At 42.9% G+C, this 17,522-nt stretch overlaps 1 protein-coding gene across 9 annotated transcripts in view; it reads right to left on the bottom strand.

Annotated features, from left to right (window-relative positions):
• The window catches only part of CNTN4 (contactin 4), a 769,881-nt gene that overhangs the window by 62,318 nt on the left and 690,041 nt on the right, over positions 1–17,522 (bottom strand). For all 9 annotated transcript variants that reach the window (XM_074312213.2, XM_074312216.2, XM_074312211.2 and 6 more), the window contains one exon: positions 1,802–1,929. In XM_074312213.2, coding sequence (XP_074168314.2) covers positions 1,802–1,929 — 128 coding nt within the window. The remainder of the gene's footprint in view (positions 1–1,801; positions 1,930–17,522) is intronic.

Raw genomic sequence — 17,522 nt, 5'->3', positions numbered from 1 at the left:
TTTCAATATGATTTAGAATAAAAACATAGCCATTTTATTAACATATAAACAACAACTACTACTACTGTTTCTGAGGTGCCGGCACTGTACTAAACACTTAACATGGATTATCTCAGTCATCACAACACCCCTAATATCCCCACACTGGTTATTATCTGTCCAAGGCCATAAAGCTACTAGGTTGGTGCAAAAGCAATTGCGGCTTACAAAATTCAAAAATTGCAAAAACTGCAATTACTTTTGCACCAACCTAACAGTAAGTGGGAGAAATGAGATTCAAAGCCAGGTCTCTCCATTCTAAGCCCCGCCCCTTAATCACTAGTAAGACCACTGCTTCTTAGATGGAATTCTCTTAGCTCTCCGTAACTAACAAATACTGTATAACAGGTGTCAGCTCCGAAACCTTGGGACCCCTCCTGGTCCTGGCTGATCACTGGGCTTCCTTTTGCAGCTGAAGTAGCTTACATTAGCAAAGACCTCCAGCTGGAATTCTGTTTCACAAAGGTTCTCTAACCTTCCTCCTTTACCCTGTGAAACAGAGTGAGCACACCGTCAGTCACATGCCATGCAATTGCTCCGAGTGAAGAATTCAGAGACTGAAATCGATGGAGTCCATCTAAATATGGATTTACTTTTGACTTTGGGGCTTCCAATTTTCTATCTGCACAGACACAAATGTTTATGATAAAAAGGCTTCCCCAAGGGGTAGGACTTTTCCAACTTCCAATGACCCCGAAGTATGTAATTAGGTGATTTTTAACTTTTTTCTCTAAATTAAAATTGAGGCAAATATTCTTTTTGAATGTTTTTATTTGCCTCAGGCTATCTTACTGTATAGAGAAAGCTACAAACGGGCCAAAAGGAACTAATATGATGTCACCTATTTATATTAATTATGGAGAAACAGGAAAAATAAGTGCAGGTGCTTCCCAATGCAGTAGAAAGAGCCAGGAGAAGGCAGAACCAGGGTTCCGGGTTAGCATCCCTTTTCCGCAGCTGGTCACCTTGAGAAAGTCACAACCCAGCTTTGTCATCCTCAGTCACATCATCACCAAGATCCCTTCAACTCCAAACTATATACATAACTAGGCGTGATATAAAGTGATAGGCATGAAAATAAGATGTAAATGAAAACTGCAGCCTTCACCGTTCTCACTTAGTACCTTCAGCCCTTCCCACCAACCCAGTGGGGCTGGAACATGTGATGTCACAGGCTGTGCAACACCATCAGAGACTTTCTGTCATGACTATAAAGCACCCAGGGTAAGGGATGTGGAAAACTTAAAACTGAGAGGGTTGACTAGTGACTCCAGCAAAGCACAGAGGTGATCAAAGCCCTTTATTAGCAGAATAATCGGTGTCCACATCTCTGAATAACTGGGGCAGAACTTCTAAAAGACCGCCAAAGTCATTGTTTAAACAATGCTTGCTAAAAATAGTATTTGAATCATGGGTTTTTAATTTGTTAGCACAGTCTTCCTAGATATGAATTTCAAATCTACAGAGACTTGAAGGAAATTTAATTAAAGGACTGAAGATAGTATTAGTTACAATACCGTAATAGATACAATGGCTGTAATTCTCCGAATTGTGCTGGATGATTCTGAAAAAGATAGCCTTTCCATCACAGTCATTACCCACCCTTCTCTAAGAATTATGAATCATATCATGTTTGCCATGATGAATTAATTTAGCAGCGATATCTGCTCACAGTAATATGAATGGCACCACTTCTATAGATTACATTATTAGAAATGATAATAGAAATATTAATGTATGCGCTGTCTGGCTGAGTCATTACCTTTCACTATCAAGTTCCCAGTGCTGCTTGCAGTTCCAAAATGGTTAGTGGCTACACAGGTGTAGCTCCCAGCATCTGATTTAGTCACATTGATGATTCTGAGGCTTCCATCTTCAGAAATGGTAATTCTGAAATCAAAGCAAATGAACCCCAAGTGGTGAGTTTATCGCATGTTACTAACTGGAAATTATTTATGTCATCTTTCCTACTACAAATCACGGCTACACCATTTGACAGCTTCATCTTTATTTAGGGTATTTGCCTATGTACACATACATACAATTAGGGTATGTGGCTTTAATCTTCGTAATACTTTTCTGGCTAAAATGCTCTTGACATGCTGTTGGAATAACTATTAAAAATATTAGATAGGTGGTAGCTACTCTTTCTTTTTGGCAGCTCTAACCACATTCCGTGAAGGGAAAGCTTATTGTGGGTCACCATTCATCTTAAAACAGCTAATGAGAAATAAGAGAAAAATCCCTTGATGGGTGACTTTATAAATTTTCATTGAAATTGTTTTCCTCTAGATGAGAGGCTTAAATTAAATGAGCCATTATTGCACATATTTATTTCTGAACTGGGTCAGACAATACTTTAATGAGAGGCAAAAAGTGAACTTAAAAAAATTAAAATATTTCACAACATGGTATGACTTTGGCAGAACAGCAAGTGTGGACAGCGCATCTCAGACCCCACAATTAGGAACAAATATCTACAACGTGGTGAGAAGGCAACACTTTCTCTGACAGACACAAGGCTGGACCAGGGAGGATTCTAGAGAAGCCTGTTTTCAATATGACTACAGCAGAAGAAGAAGCTGCAAAGTTGAGTAAGATGTATACAGCGTGGCTTAGAGGCTGGTCAGAGAAATAAAAAATGTCCACAGATAGCTCATCAACCTAAGTGTCTATTCAATTGCTACTATATCTTGCAGATTTACCTACTTCTTCCTATTTCTTCTGCTCCCTCCTTCTCAGGAAGCCCCCGGAAACTGTCCTCAGTGATCTGCCCAATTCTACACTTGCTCCCCCAATGCATTCTCTTAAAATACAAACCAGATGGCCTCACTCCTGGGTTGAAATAGTGACCCCCGGCTCCCCACTGCGCTCAGAATAAATTCCTTTCTAGAACCTCCAGGACCTCTCCCTGCTGACTTGATTTCGCTCTCATCTGTGACCATTTGGTGAACTCCAGTCACATGTCCTTCTGCAAGTTCCTTGAGCACCTGGAACCCTTTCCCAGCTTGGGCTTAGCTCCTCTTCTGCCTGCCTTGACCTCTGGAAGAAGTTCCCACCTTCTCCCCCTCTCAAGACCTCGACTTAAGGGCAGCTTTTCCTTATAGACCTTTCCTGAATCCCATTTCGAAAGTGGATTTCCCTGTGATTCTCTTTTCTTGTAGCCACTTTATTTCTTCCCAAGCACAATCTAGAAGTTTTGTTTACTTGTTAACTGTCTTATCATGTGGAATATGAGCTTCCCTGAGGTCAGGGACTGGGTTCGTGGAGCTTGTACATGGGCTGACATGTCGTAGATGTCTGTGAGTGTCTGTGAAGTGACGGAGTAAATACATAAATAAATAAATATCCATTGAGAAGGTCAATGATATGTGACAGGAATTCAGAGTGCTAAACCATGTAACTCTGGCCTGGACTTAACAGCGTCCTTTACCAATAATTGGAACCGGGGATCTCTGATGGGCACAGTTTCATTTCATAGCACTTTAGGCCAGGCTTTTGAAGACCACAGGTGAAGAGTTAAATACACTGGGTCATAGACGCTGTACATACTTTTCGTAAAGTCTCTCAGGGAGGGGGAAGCTACAGCCTCCGTGACAACCCGTCCCACGATCCAGGTCCCAGGCCAATGGGAAGGTGTGAGGATGTAAGAACTCTATAAAGGACATTGCAATCGGGGCCGGCATTCAGATTCCAGTTCTGTCAGCTCGAGCTGTATGATCGGGGGCAACTTGTTCTGAGTTTAGCTTCCTCATTTATAAAATGGAACCAACCGCAGCAATCTGATAGGCTGATGGTAAGAATTAGGTCAGAGAGGGTTAGGGAAAGTTCTAGTACATTTCCTATTATTTATTAGGGCAGTTCTCTTTCATCTTTAAAACTGTGTCCTCTTATTTAGTCATTTGTACATATGGGGAAAATTGAGCAATATTCTCTGAGCATACTTCCTTTCAATATAGTAATGAAAGCAGCTTTTTTTGCCACTCCAATTATCATTTGCGACAATCTGAAGTCTATACACAAGCGAGCTAAGTCATCCCAGATCAGTGAAGAAGATGCGGACGTGATGGCCCTTTGTTCACTCAGACCACACACACACACATAACAGTTCCCAGTACAGACCATCTGATGTCCCATTAGCCAAACAGCAGATGTACCCACAGATAGAGTGGTGATCAAATCCTAATCACCTCAATAATCACAAAAACAGCTTTAGAGGAGTTAATCATAGTCCTGTTTATAAAATAATCTGTTGCAAACTGTGAAATGGGGGCATATGGGCACTCAGTAAGGAAGGTGACATCTGTGTTTTGGATGTGAAGTCATCTTCCACGAGGTGACATAGGCGTGGGACAGATTTAACAGTAAGGGGTGAGCTGATGCTCTCAAAGGACCGAGGGCTATCAATAATTTGCACCATTTGAAGTGGTGCTGTTGTAATTCCCAAAACATAAAGCCATCACCTGCATCTCACTGTGTAATGCCAAAGGCTACGGACACAAGCAAAGAATTTGTCATCCGATGCCCTGGGTTCCAGTCTTGACTTGATACTTGCTAATGACCTGGCCAATTACTGACGCACTAAGACACAGTCTCTCAGCCTTGACACGTTGGGACCAGACAGTTCCTTCTCCTGAGGAGGACATTTAGCAGCATCCCTATCCCCGACCCACGAGACTGCAGCAGTTCCGCCCCTCCCCCCACTTCGTGACAATCAAAAATGTCTCCTCAGGGAGGTACTGCTCTATGTCAGCTTTTCTTTCTTTAATCTCACAGGGTACCATGATTATCTTCTACAATGAGACACGTGGAAAGTTCTGTTAACTGTAAAGTTCTGTAAAATGTTGTTCCCAGTGTCATTTCCATTCCTGCACCCCTAGTTTTGGGATTTCCACTGCACAAAAGACACATTGTCCCTACCCCAGCTGTGGGACCAGTTTGCTCTTCACCACTTCTCACAGGCTCTCTTGCCCCGCCCCCAAATTTCCCTGCCCATTTTCCCATGTGCCCTGTGAAATGACAAAATAAGTCTGCAAACTCGTGTATTACTCCTCTCTAAGACATCAGTGCCGGCATGGGTTTAGTGTCTCCGTCCTCCCACTGTTACTTGTAGAAGAGGAAAGCCTCCAAGGCTAGAACCCCAGACAATGGAGCAGGTCAGTGACGGAGACCGCTGCAGAACGGGGAGCACTGCGTAGCCTTCATTAAATCGCATCCAATTGCCGTGACTGCCTAGTCTCCCGAGGTATTGTCCAAATGTGGCATAATACGATGTTGGGGGGGACTGTTCTTTTGTGAAATTCAGCCACTTTCTTATCCAAGCAATACAGTGTAGTGACTAGGAACATAAACCCTGGAATGGAACTGTCTAGGCTCAAATCAGGCTTGTGCCACTTAGGAGCTACGGGACTCTGGAGAAGTCAATGGACCTAAATTCCCTTATTTGAGTAATGGGATGATACAAGCAACCACGTCTTATGGGGCTGTTGCAGGGATGTGCAGAGCTCAGAACAGTGCCTGGCAGCTGAAAGGTACCATATTAAGTGCATGAGCTGAATGTTCTAGTAACTAAAACTCTGTATCCTCCTAGATCCGATGTTTCAAACATGAATAAAGGACTCTGCTAAGGCCCAGACTGCTACGGAGCAGATCTGTCCTCCGAAGTCCTATAGCACGTCATTACGCCTAATGAAGCACCTGGATGACATTGATGGTCATGGAGGACTACAGCCGACTCCTTCATTCACGGATATCTACCCAACACTTCCTGGATACAAGGCCTGTCTAAGTCAGGAGCAGCTTAGATGGTTGTACATCAGGAAGTGATGCCCAAGGGTTCTAGATCATCACACACACATTTCCACGAGTCATAGTACCAGGGCTACTGGCTCTTCCAGTGGGGAAGCTGTTTCCCATACTGTCTACAGTGTGCAGATGGGTGGGATTGAGGCCTGGCCAATCAGGAGACCCTATGTTCCTGTGCGCAATGGCGGTTTAGGGATGGCATGCCACCCAAACCAGGAGCTATCCGAGCACACTCTCTCTTTCGGTTTGGAAATGGGGATCTAGAACTGTTGGCAGTCATCTTGTCTGACATACTGAGAAAGCATGCCTTAAAGAAGCCAAGCAAAGACAAGCAGAGCCTGAGAGAGGAGAGGGAGAGGGGAGGGGAGGGGAGAGGAGGGAGGGAGAAGGGAAGGAGGGGGAAGGGGAAGGAACAGGGAGAGAAGGAGAGGGGGAGGGAAGTAAGAGGAGGGGGTGAGGAAGAGGGAGAGAGAGGGGGAGAGGGAGGGAGAGGAGGAGGAGAGGGGAAGGGAGGGGAGGGGAACGGAGGAAAGGGGAAGGGAGGGAGAGGCAGAGACCTTATGGCATCTTTGAACCTGTTTACATCCACGTTAAACCCAGCAGCTTCCCTCAGGTGCCTTGTTGTATGAACCAATAATTTAAGATACCAGAAATTGGGTTTTAAGCCCTGACAACTGGACAGGTCCAATCTCTTAAAGTACTGAATTTGTTCGAGAGACGGTGGCAGTGAAATTGGAGAAGGAATGGGTTCAGCAGGTGATTCCGAGGTTGTCCCTGAAGAACTTGCGGCTAGAAACTCGATGAACTCAACTGTGGAGGAATAACCCCTGACTTCTGAGAATGAAAAAATTCACCTGAGCTTTCCTCGGACACAGCTGTGATACTTTTGGCTACTTATTTGTGTAGATAAAAGCTAAATATACAACGACCTGGTGCTTTTAATTTGTTACATAGGATTTTCATGAGTGAGGGATTAGCATTAAAGCTGGCATTTGGCCTTGGGGTGCTAATTTGGACTACTTCAAAGAACTTTTGATATGCAACTCAACGCGAACATGAAGATACTCGCTTCCTTTTAATTAAGCTCTTATAACAACTTAGAAAAAGGGTTTTACAACCAATATCTCCACATTCCTTCTTTCCCTGTGAACAGAGTACCTGAATCCAGTCTAAGGATGGTTTTGATTTCATGTTTGTTTCCTCTTCAGATGTTGAGGTTTCCATTTCATCTTCCTTTCCCCATTTCAGACTGTTGACTGACCTGTAGCTATCAGCTTGATATTGAACTTTGAGCCCCTCCTAATCCTCATTAACAGTGATAGCCTTAGATAAAAAGACTTGAAAATGTAAATCCATTCCTGACTCAGAATGATTAGCCGTGACCTACCTGTAGGCGTTTTTTAAATCAATGAGAGTATCAAAGGAAAATCAAAGATGATAAAGCAGCAAGGAGTGAAAATAAAGGTGTGACCCAGGACTTCACTTTCTCTACATGAAAAGAGGTCATCTCAGTCACAGCCCAGTAAATTACGGGCTGCATAGAGAAGCAGCCGTCCCCCCACTGTCATTTGGAGATTTCAGATCCACAGAGGATAGGGGCATCTCTGGAATGGTGAGACAAATTGAATCTCTCTTTCTTAATATGAGGCTCTGGGTTACAGCCATTGAAGAGCTGACCTTGTCAGTCTTATAAATCAAAACCAGTCTGGGGACATTGCACCTTTAAAAATGCTGATCTTTCCTTTTTAGTAACAGATGACAAAAGCTGCCAACTCCACAATATTCTATCGCCCTGTACAGGAGGGTTATCCCAAGTGGTGACCTACAATTTTCTGAGTAGTTCTGCATGGAAGCCCAACAGAAGGTGACAGAGGCACCACGTCCCGCCTGCCTCTGAGTCACAAGGAAACACTTCCTTAGGAGTAAATCCCTTTAAAAGTCAACTTAGAAAATCTGCAAAAGGGGGGATGATGGATTAATAATAACGCACGATGATGCAATATCAGATGATGCACTATAGAAAGGTACATTTGAAACCTATATAATGTTACTAACCAATGTCACCCCAATACATTTAATAAATAAGTAAATATCTGAATTCAAAATAATAATAATTTCCTCTCAACCAACAAACAACGGAAATATCAAACTATTCAGTTAAATTTGAAATCATCTTTAATGCAGTTAGATTGGGGATAATGTAACTTGCTTAAAATTACATGCAATGTAAAAAATTTCACAGGGTCATAATGGCCTTTTCCTTTCTTTTGTACTTGATGAGTTCCAGAAAACATGTTTGAAAGTTGAAAGCCTGAACGTGAAAGGCCAGGGTTACCTATTACGAGGGAGGTCAACATGCCTGGAGGGCTGAGATAGGATATAAAACCTCAAGCCTGGTTAATATAAGCACTGCTACTTGTCTGCTCAAGCAAACTGGCAGGATGGCGGAACTGTCACAGGAAGCCAGTCCCCAGGAGGCCACCAGTGGTGCCCTAGAATGAGGCCAGTTCTGCCAGATAACCCCAAACTACACCTAGTGAGAAGGTACAGGGCTGCATGCCCATAGCCAGCCCCTCATCAAAGGGCCTTTAGGGTTAAGGCCATACTGCCCTCCCTCCTGGATTGTCTCTTCCCCAGACGTACCACACGAGAGAACAGAGCAATGGAGTAGGAGGGGAAATCGGGCGTTGTATTCAGGTTCTAGGGCTGCCATCGCAAAGTCTCACAAACTGGCTGCCTTAGAACAATAGAAATTCATTGTCCCACAGTTCCGGAAGCTAGAAGTCTGACATCGAGGTGCTGGCAGAGGTGGTTCCTTACGGAGGCTCTGAAGGAGAATCCTTCCTCTCCTCTCTCCTAGCTCTCTTCTGGTGACAGCAGTCCTACGCATTCCTTGGCTTCTAGATGCATCTCTCCAACCTCTGACTTCCTCGTCACCGGGTGTTCTTCCTATGTGTCTCTTCACGATGTCTTCCCTCTGTGCACACGTCTGTACCACATTTCCCTTTTCTACTAGGACACTGGTTGCCCGAAGAGGAGCCACCCTGATCCAGTGTGACCTCATCTCAATTTGATCACATCTCAGTTTGAAGCAAAGAACGTACTTCCAAATCAGGTTACGTTCTAAGGCTTTGGGCAGACATGAAATTTAGGGGGATCTTCTACCTCCAGGAGGCAAGAGAGGACAGTCACCAGGGTTGTTGGTCTGGATTGAGCCAGCCGCCTCTGTAGCCTTCAGAGGACAGGGAGAGGGAGTGACGCAGAGGCGTGTAGCTTCCCCGGGCTAGCACCAACACACGTGCTCGCTCGTCAGTGCCCCTCTGTGTGGGCCTGGCCCTTCCCCAGTAGTGCCTAGCAGACACTGAAATTATCGCTCTTTTAGTGGTATCTTAACAACCGTGTTTTCCCGAAAATAAAACCTACTCCGAAAATAAGCCGCAGTTAAGATCATCAGCCAGACGGATGCATTTAGTACGTTATGACGATGTTCCAGAAGATGACATGACTGTATTTGAATAAATGTAGATTGTTGTACATGAAAAAATAAGACAGCCTTTGAAAATATGCCCTAACGGAGCAAAAATTAATCTAAGGCCTGGTTTTATTTTTGGGGAAATACGCTATAAGACTCGGTCTTAATTTCGGGGAAACATGGAATTAAATGCGGGGTCTGAAGGACAGATCTGGGGTGGTAATGAACAATGTGTAAAATAGTAGAGTCCAACAGGAAAACCAAAATTACGGCCTACCTGCAATTTTAATTTCTTCTTTAATTAAGCCAGTTTGTTTATTTGTTAGATTAAACTAGATCTTCTATTTTTGTTGTTGTTGTTGTTGTTAATCTGGCCACTTAATTAATATTTATTTTGATATTAAAATTATAGCCAAAATTGGGTAGTCAAAATCTTGAAGGTATGGAGAGGTGGTTATGAGGACACAAAGCCAAAGATGTATGTACTCAGCCCGTCCATCAACAGGAATTCGCCTGTGACCAACAGACTTGGAGACAGGTGGACTCGGCACCATGCTGGCTGAGTCCCCGCTGAGAACTAAGGACACGCTGGCCCATGAACTGGCATTGGTGTGCTGCAGACATGAGCAAAACACACCAAGACTCGGCTCTGAAGGGGAAAACAGGACTCATTTTGGTTTAAATGGGCTTCTAGTTTAATGAAATACAAAAGGTATTTTAAGTTTTGTGAGGGTTAATTTTATGTGGCAACTTGACTGGGCTAAGGGATGCTCAGAGAGCTGGTAAAACGTGAAATCTGAGTGTGTCTGGGCCAGTGATGCAGGAAGAGATTAGTGTTTGAATCAGCAGACTGAGTAAGGACTGCCCTCCCCAGTGTGGGCATCATCCAACGTTTGCAGGGCCTGACAGAGCACAAAGGTGGAGGAAGGGAGAACCCGTTCTCCCCATTTGAGCTGAGACGCCCATCTCCTCCTGGCCTTGGACGTCGGCGCTCCTGGTTCTGAGACCTCCACACTCAACTGGGACCCACAATGCCGGTGCCCCCAGTTCTCAGGCCTTGGGACTCACTCTGAATCACACCACCAGCTGTCCTGGGTCTCCAGCTTGCAGATGGCGGGTCGTGGGACTTCTTGGCTTCCATAATTATGTGGGACAGTTCCTGTAATAAATCTCTTAGACACCCTTTTGGGTCTGGAGAGCCCTAATACAGTTTTATCTGGAATTTGCCTGAGTTTATATGGTGAATTTCAAAAGATACATGGAAACGCTCAGCTTGATTAGAGACAATTAGCTCAATCTATGGAAAGGAAGACTGCTCTGTGCGGTTCCTAAGAGCCCACTGAAAGCCCTAGAAGATGGCTCTGCTCCCCAGCTCAAGAAAAAGGCTTTGGATCATGGATTGAAATGAAGTCCCATGGGACAGACGTCCTCCAAGGGCACTCTCAGGCCAACCTGTCATTGATCTTTCCACGCAGTCTGTGGCGGCAACAGACATCGCTATTGAACAGACACCCAGTGACAAAGTGCCCTGAGAGATAATTTGCTTTCTGTTGTAAGAGTTGAGTTTAATAAACCTCTGAACAAGCTGTGAGCTTCCACCTGCCCAAAGAACAAGCAGCGGTTCGGAGCCTATCACCCCTCGCCTGCAGCACCGCTCGAAAGAGAAAATACACTCCTGTTCGTTTAACCTGTGATGCAGGTCTCACTTCCTTTGAAAACCAATAGTAAAAGCTCCGTAAACTAACCTGGAAGGAACTGTCTGCTCAGGGTAGAATAAGGATTAAACATCATAGAGTCAATTTGAATTATTCCTTGTGACTATCGTGGATGGACGTGGGGATACTTTTCTTGGGCAGGTAAAAGCTTGTAATTGTATTTATTTATGTAGTAAGAAAATAACACTGAAAACACCATGTTTTAGGAAGAAAGAAATAAAATAAAGGATATATTTTTCTCTAAAATTTGTCTCTTAAATTGCCACCTTTAAATTTTGCAGGATCTCTCTGTGTCTCCTAGAATTCCTTTCTTCCAGGAATGTACGACTCGAGATAATTTCAACACAAATCTAAAAGGCATGGTGAAGATGAATGCCTTCTCTAATATCATATTCTACTTTCTGTATTTGTATGTATTCTTATCAGAGCATCATAATAAGTAATATTACTTTTATAATGAGGAAAAACTTATTAAATTACTAGGCACTCAGGAAGTATTACAAAACAAACATACACTGTCTTAGGACACAGGATAGCTGGCAAAATCACAGTTTGATAGCCAAATGCAGCTGTCTCTAGAAATAAATGGAAATAAAGAAGAAATCGCAGAAATGGACCAGCGGACCCAGAGGACTAGCTCATTAGTTGAGTGTGGGGTGTGCTGAGGTGCTGAGGACATTTATTTCACACCTGTGATCATTGTTGGGTGCTGTTGGGTGTTTGCGGTTAGTATCACATATAATCTGCACAACAACCCTGAGAAACAGGATTCTGCCAGTTTTCCAGTTGAGAAAAAGGAAATCCAAACAAGTAAATAAAAACTCCAACGGCTGTGCAGTTGATAAGAGATGGAGTACAGTTTCATGCTCAGATCTTACTGCCAAGCCGGGACTCTTTCTACCATCCTGCAGCAGTGGGGGGTATAAGAAAGAAAGAAAACAAGAGGCAAAACACATTATATAAACATGGAAACACGAAAGAGGTATTCCTTCAATTGGCCATTAGACCTTGGGTTATAATTAAATACTTTTTTTGTTTGTTTTTGTTTTCTGATTTTATGGTGGACATTGCTTTTCCTAATATTGAGAAATTGATGTTTAAACTAAAGTCTGAAAGCGGAAGCAAAAGGAGAGAATGTATTACAACATGACTGGAAGTTATAATCCTAGAATCCTTTACCCCTGAGTAACTAAAAGGCCTGGAAGTCAATAATAATTATTAATTAGAAAGGGAGGGCCACTATATGGATTACGTAATTTAGTGAGGAGAGGAGTTTTCTCTAACGCAAACAGCAACGCTAGAAAAACAAAATGTTTTCATTTTATCATGAACCCAACTTGCAACCGCTGGGGAATCGCAGGATCATAGTTTACTTGCTTCAAGGCCTCATCTAAGAACTTTATAACATTTCTAACAAATCAAAGACTCTCCTAGTTCCCGCACCCATCACGATAGAACACCACCGTCCGGTCCAGCTACAACTCCATTCCCAAGACCCCCCCTCTTTGCACACTTGTGGCCCCTACCACTTCTGTCTTCTGTGGAAGAACAGAAGCGCCATAACTACATCCCCTTAACGGTCATATATTTCTCTTTTTAAAAATAGTTTAACATTTTTTCAATTACAGTGGACACAAAATATTACTTTAGTTTCAGGTGTACAACATAGTGATGAGACATTTATATAACTGATGATGCGATCACTCGATAAATCCAGTGCCCAGCTGACACACGCACAGTTATTACAGTCCTACCGATTCTCTTTCCTGCGGTGTGCTCTACCAGGATTACTCTGTAACTACCAATTTGTTCCTCTTAATCCCCCCTTTCACCTATCCTCCTGAACCCCTCAATCCAGCAACTTTAACGGTCACATAACCTAAGCTTCCCCCAATTCCTTGGTGCCTCATTCATGTACCACCAGGCAGCTCGACTCCTTGTTCCAATATTTGTGGGAGAGTCTCTTTTCCTCTCTGGGCTCATTTACCATCTCTCAAACGGGGGTCAGAACAGTAGCACCTATTTCTCACAGGATTCTGAGAAGGTGAAATGTGAAAATCCCCGTGAAACATTCACAAGGGCCCTTAGTGGGCACTTAATACTCATCAGCTGCAGTGGTCATTGTTACTATTCTTTTCTGCGTCATTGTAATTCCCAGTCACCGTATCTTCCTTAAGTGGCTCCAAGTTTAAAATCAAAGTAAGTGAATAGAGAAACTTCAGATCATTACTACTATAGGTAGAAACAAACCTCCCTTGCCGCAAGTCGATGCTAACTGTACAAATACAGACGATCAACGTGTACCCCAGGCCTCATACTCCAGCTGGGCACAGATGTCTGCAGGATACCGAGCCCATGGAGGGCTTTTCCTTTGGGGAAAGGAGTATTACCCGGGGCTGCAAGTGTTCTGACACACTAGGGCTAAACCGACTTTCCCGTTGATGTGCTCAGAAATAAAGAAAGAGAACTATGCGGTTCAATGTCATTTAATGTCTGTGTACCATGTAAGATTATCTGAGCACTTGGAGAGATGCAAGTCTTCCACTTTGTGAAACACACATCTATTCTGACCATGATCCCAGGGTGCAGTTCCTTTTACAACATTATGACCGAATGGGCCATTGACCTGTGTTGTGAAGGTCCCTTGACTTTTCGAGGTTGTCCAATCTACCCAGGAGGCATTCATCATACACTGCCTCAATATCCCATCACCCCATCTATCCAAACAGCTTCTGGAAAGCAGGGCCCAAGTCTTATACAGTAACTCTTACCATTTCCCGGCCATCCTTTCTGTACAAAGAGGCACACAACAAATATGTGGATTAATGTTCATTTAGTTTTGAGAATTTTGGAGACACTGGTGACACTTCTTGGGATAAAGACTCTGGTAGCGAACACTTTTTTGGTAGGTGGTTAGAAGTCCGGGGTCTATAAGAATCGGAAGCAAATGATAACATTCTCCGTTCAAAATGCAACTACGCACATTGTTTTTGAAAGCATACGGGTCCCCTACAGCGCCTCCATGTCACAAAACTGTAAAGAGAAATCATTATCTTGGAGGAAACAGAGATATCGTCCAAACTTATACTCATAAAGGTGTGTAAACGGTATTACTGTTTTCTATAAAGCTCAGTAAATGGACTCTGTAAATGGACTCTGAAGTTAATACCTGGGTGTCCTCTTGCTAGGGGCACTATTTTTATGTGCTCCATACCTTCAGGTCTGTTTTGCATAGAAGTTTCCATGATCAACTGCGTCCTTGCAGCACTCTTGTCTCCTCTCAACAAATACTCAACCCAGTGTCCCGTGAAATATACTGGCGGGGACCTGGGTGTCCTACTATTGGTTTCCCCCCGATGGAAAAGGAACCTACTTCTTTTGAAAGAAGAATCTTTATTCTTTTCAGACAAACCATGCAAAAAGGACTGTAAAGTTGCACAGGTAATGGCTGTTCTCATACATAATTATTTTAAGGAGCTGGTATGTGGGTCTGCTTCTCATGAACAGCCCAAGTCTGCGAGGACCTTTTTCCTAATTCCAAGGGGAGTTTCATGACAGAAAGTGAAGAGCTTAAGAAAGGAGCTGGAAGCACTTATAATTAAAGGTGTCTTGGTCCAGGGGCAGAAGCTGGCAATTCAGATATGCCAGTGATAACGGGAGTTTGATAAGCACGCGGGGCGGGGGTGGTGAAGAGCACAGATTGGCGTGAATCTGACCTACTTAAAGCAAAGAGCAGGATAATATCTGAATATTTGTACTGTCTGTGTATAAAAGAGTTTTCTGGCAAATCCTCCTCTAATAATCAGCACACCACATTTCCTGAAAAATCAGGTAAATGAGGCTTTTGGGTAAATGTTAAACTCGAAATAATGATGAAAGGAACATAGTAATCCTGAAAATACTGATAACCGCAAGCAACAAACCAAATGTGTTACAAGTATTTTCAAAGAATTCACAGTAGTGACTTATTCACGTCGGATATCTCTAATCAGCACAAAAACGAGATTGGCTAATATTAGCCTTGACAAAGGTGCTTTGTTGCTTGGTCTCTTTGTCCGATATCTCAGGTCAAGTAACACAGAATTGTTAGACATGTTTGCCTTGGGTAGATGATCAGAGTCAGATAAAGAACATATTAGAAGTTTTCTTTTGAGTGTTGTGTGCCTGGGACTGTGTGTGTGCCTAAGAGAAAGGGACGGAGGGAGGGAGGCACGGAGGGAGAGGCAGAGAGAGAGAGGGGGAGAGGGGGAGAGAGAGAGAGAGAGAGAGAGAGAGAGAGAGAGAGAGAGAGAGAGAGAGAATAAATGTGAGTTAGGTCCAAAAACAAGAAACAGAATGATTATTAACATCTATGAGTTACAGTTATGTGTGAAAAAAAGTGATGTTAATAGCAAATTCATTTTTTAAAATGAAGTAACCTGAATAATAAGTGATTTAGGGAGATTCACTTTGTAGTGGTCAAATAGCAGAGGGAGACAAAGTTGAAAAGAATATTAACCATCAGGAGGTCTGTATAATTAATCAGCACTCCTACAAAGCACGCCATAAATGAAAGCTACAATTATACCACTGTGCTTGGAAAATAGGAGACTGGACTTTTTATGTAAGCATCCAGGCTTATTTTTTAACACCTGTCTCCAGTATAATGTGAAGTGCACTATAAGAAAGGTGGCCGAGAAAATTAATGCTTTCCTCGCTGCTATTTACAACCTAATTTGCAAGTTTTCACAGCATCTTAATAGTCACATAGCAGTTAAGAAAGAAATATCTATCATGCCATTCTTGAAGTTCCTGTCATGAAATAAAACTCTAAAAGTTACTGGAAAATAAACTTCCCGTGGATGCTAAAATTTGATATGAACCATTTTCCTTTTACGAAATTAAGTATAACATTTACTTTTAACATATAAGTTGTCCCTTTACAATTTTCAATCTGTTTCTACATGCAACGTACTTCAAGGTATGCCTTGCTACTGAATGAATTATTCCAAACCTTCTAGAATTACACATTGTGTTTATGTTACGGGTAAAAATTGGTATAGTTTGGAAAGAAAAAATGCCTGGTGAATATAAATTACAGTGTGCTAGATTCCTTGCCAGCTTAAGTTATACCACTGAATTAATTCCAGGTGATTCGCTAGGGTCTGTCCTCTGAAACAAGGGAATTAAGAAAAGCCACAAATACAGAGGGTGCCAAAAAAATGTATACACATTTTAAGAAAAGAAAACTGTATTAAAATTTTAATACTCAATATATACCGATAACAAAACATGAATACAAATCAATCACGTGTGACTTCTGCAATTACAAGAGGTGCTCAAAGTGGTTACCATCAGGGTCCAGACACTTCTGATTACGGCGAACTACTGCTTGAGCAACGTTGACCGAAGTGTCCACCTCTGTGTACATTTTTTTTGGCACCCCTGGTATATATGAAAAGTCTTAGATGGGAAAAAATGTCTTGTTGTAACCTGCTTTGGAGTTCTACACCAATCCAGTCATTCGCTGACCACCATGTACCCACACAGTCATGGGCATCTGAGAATCAGCCCCAAATGATTATCTTTTAAGCATTTTAGTCATCTTCCTAATTTTTGTAGCCTTGCCAAACAAAATACGGTAGTACCTCGGTTTTTGAACATCTCCGTTGACGAAACTGTCTGTTTACGAATGCCGTAAAGCTGGAAATAAACGCTCCGGTTTTCAAACACATCTCAAAGTCGAACATATCACATGGCTTCCGCTGAGTGCAAGATCCTGAGGCCGAGCTGTCGGCTGTTTTCGAACATTTCAGAACTCGAACAGTCTTCCGGAATGGATTACGTTCGAAAACTGAGGTACAACTGTAAGGGAAAACCAAGTCCTCCATTCTTGGTCTCCTCTGCTTTAGCCTGCACTTCATCAGGCCACAGGTATTTTCTGAGCACTTGCTATATCAGAGGCATTGTGATAACCATCCCAGGGGATTCCAAAGGGAGAAGCGACACTGCTCTGGCCACATAGCTCCCCTGAGGGGTGGCATCTGTTGAATGCCTGCCCAGTGTCCACTCCTCTTTGTCTAGTAACATTAACAATCCGATTTTCCCTTGGGAGGCCATGTCTTCCCCACTCACAGACCACCCATTTTGGGTGGTTACGACACCATCCCCTGGATACTGGGGCGTTCATAGGACTCAGGTGTGGCCAGGGACAGTATCACATGCTCTTTCTTGGTTAAAGTGGTTGGTTCCGGGGTGGGCCTACTGTAGGTAGGTACTACTGCATGAGACACAGCAGTGAGTGTTTGGCTTCCCTTTTAACGACTGATCACAAAAAGTTTATTCTGCCTTATAACAGAATTATTTAGAGTTCAAACTTTGTCACTTAGTGCTATTTCTGTTTTCCTGAAAAGTTACATAAAAATTATTCGGGAAGGGAAGTCTGAACTGTCAAGTTTCTCAACCAATCCAGGCAAATTCCCTAGATAACTGCTAAGTTCTTCACCTCGCTT

The sequence above is a fragment of the Rhinolophus sinicus genome, chromosome 5, assembly GCF_057876585.1.
Source record: "Rhinolophus sinicus isolate RSI-liver-muscle chromosome 5, RSI-T2T, whole genome shotgun sequence".
NCBI classification, from domain to species: domain Eukaryota; kingdom Metazoa; phylum Chordata; class Mammalia; order Chiroptera; family Rhinolophidae; genus Rhinolophus; species Rhinolophus sinicus.
Note: the sequence above shows the minus strand (reverse complement) of the source record. Positions and strands in the feature narration are given on the sequence as shown.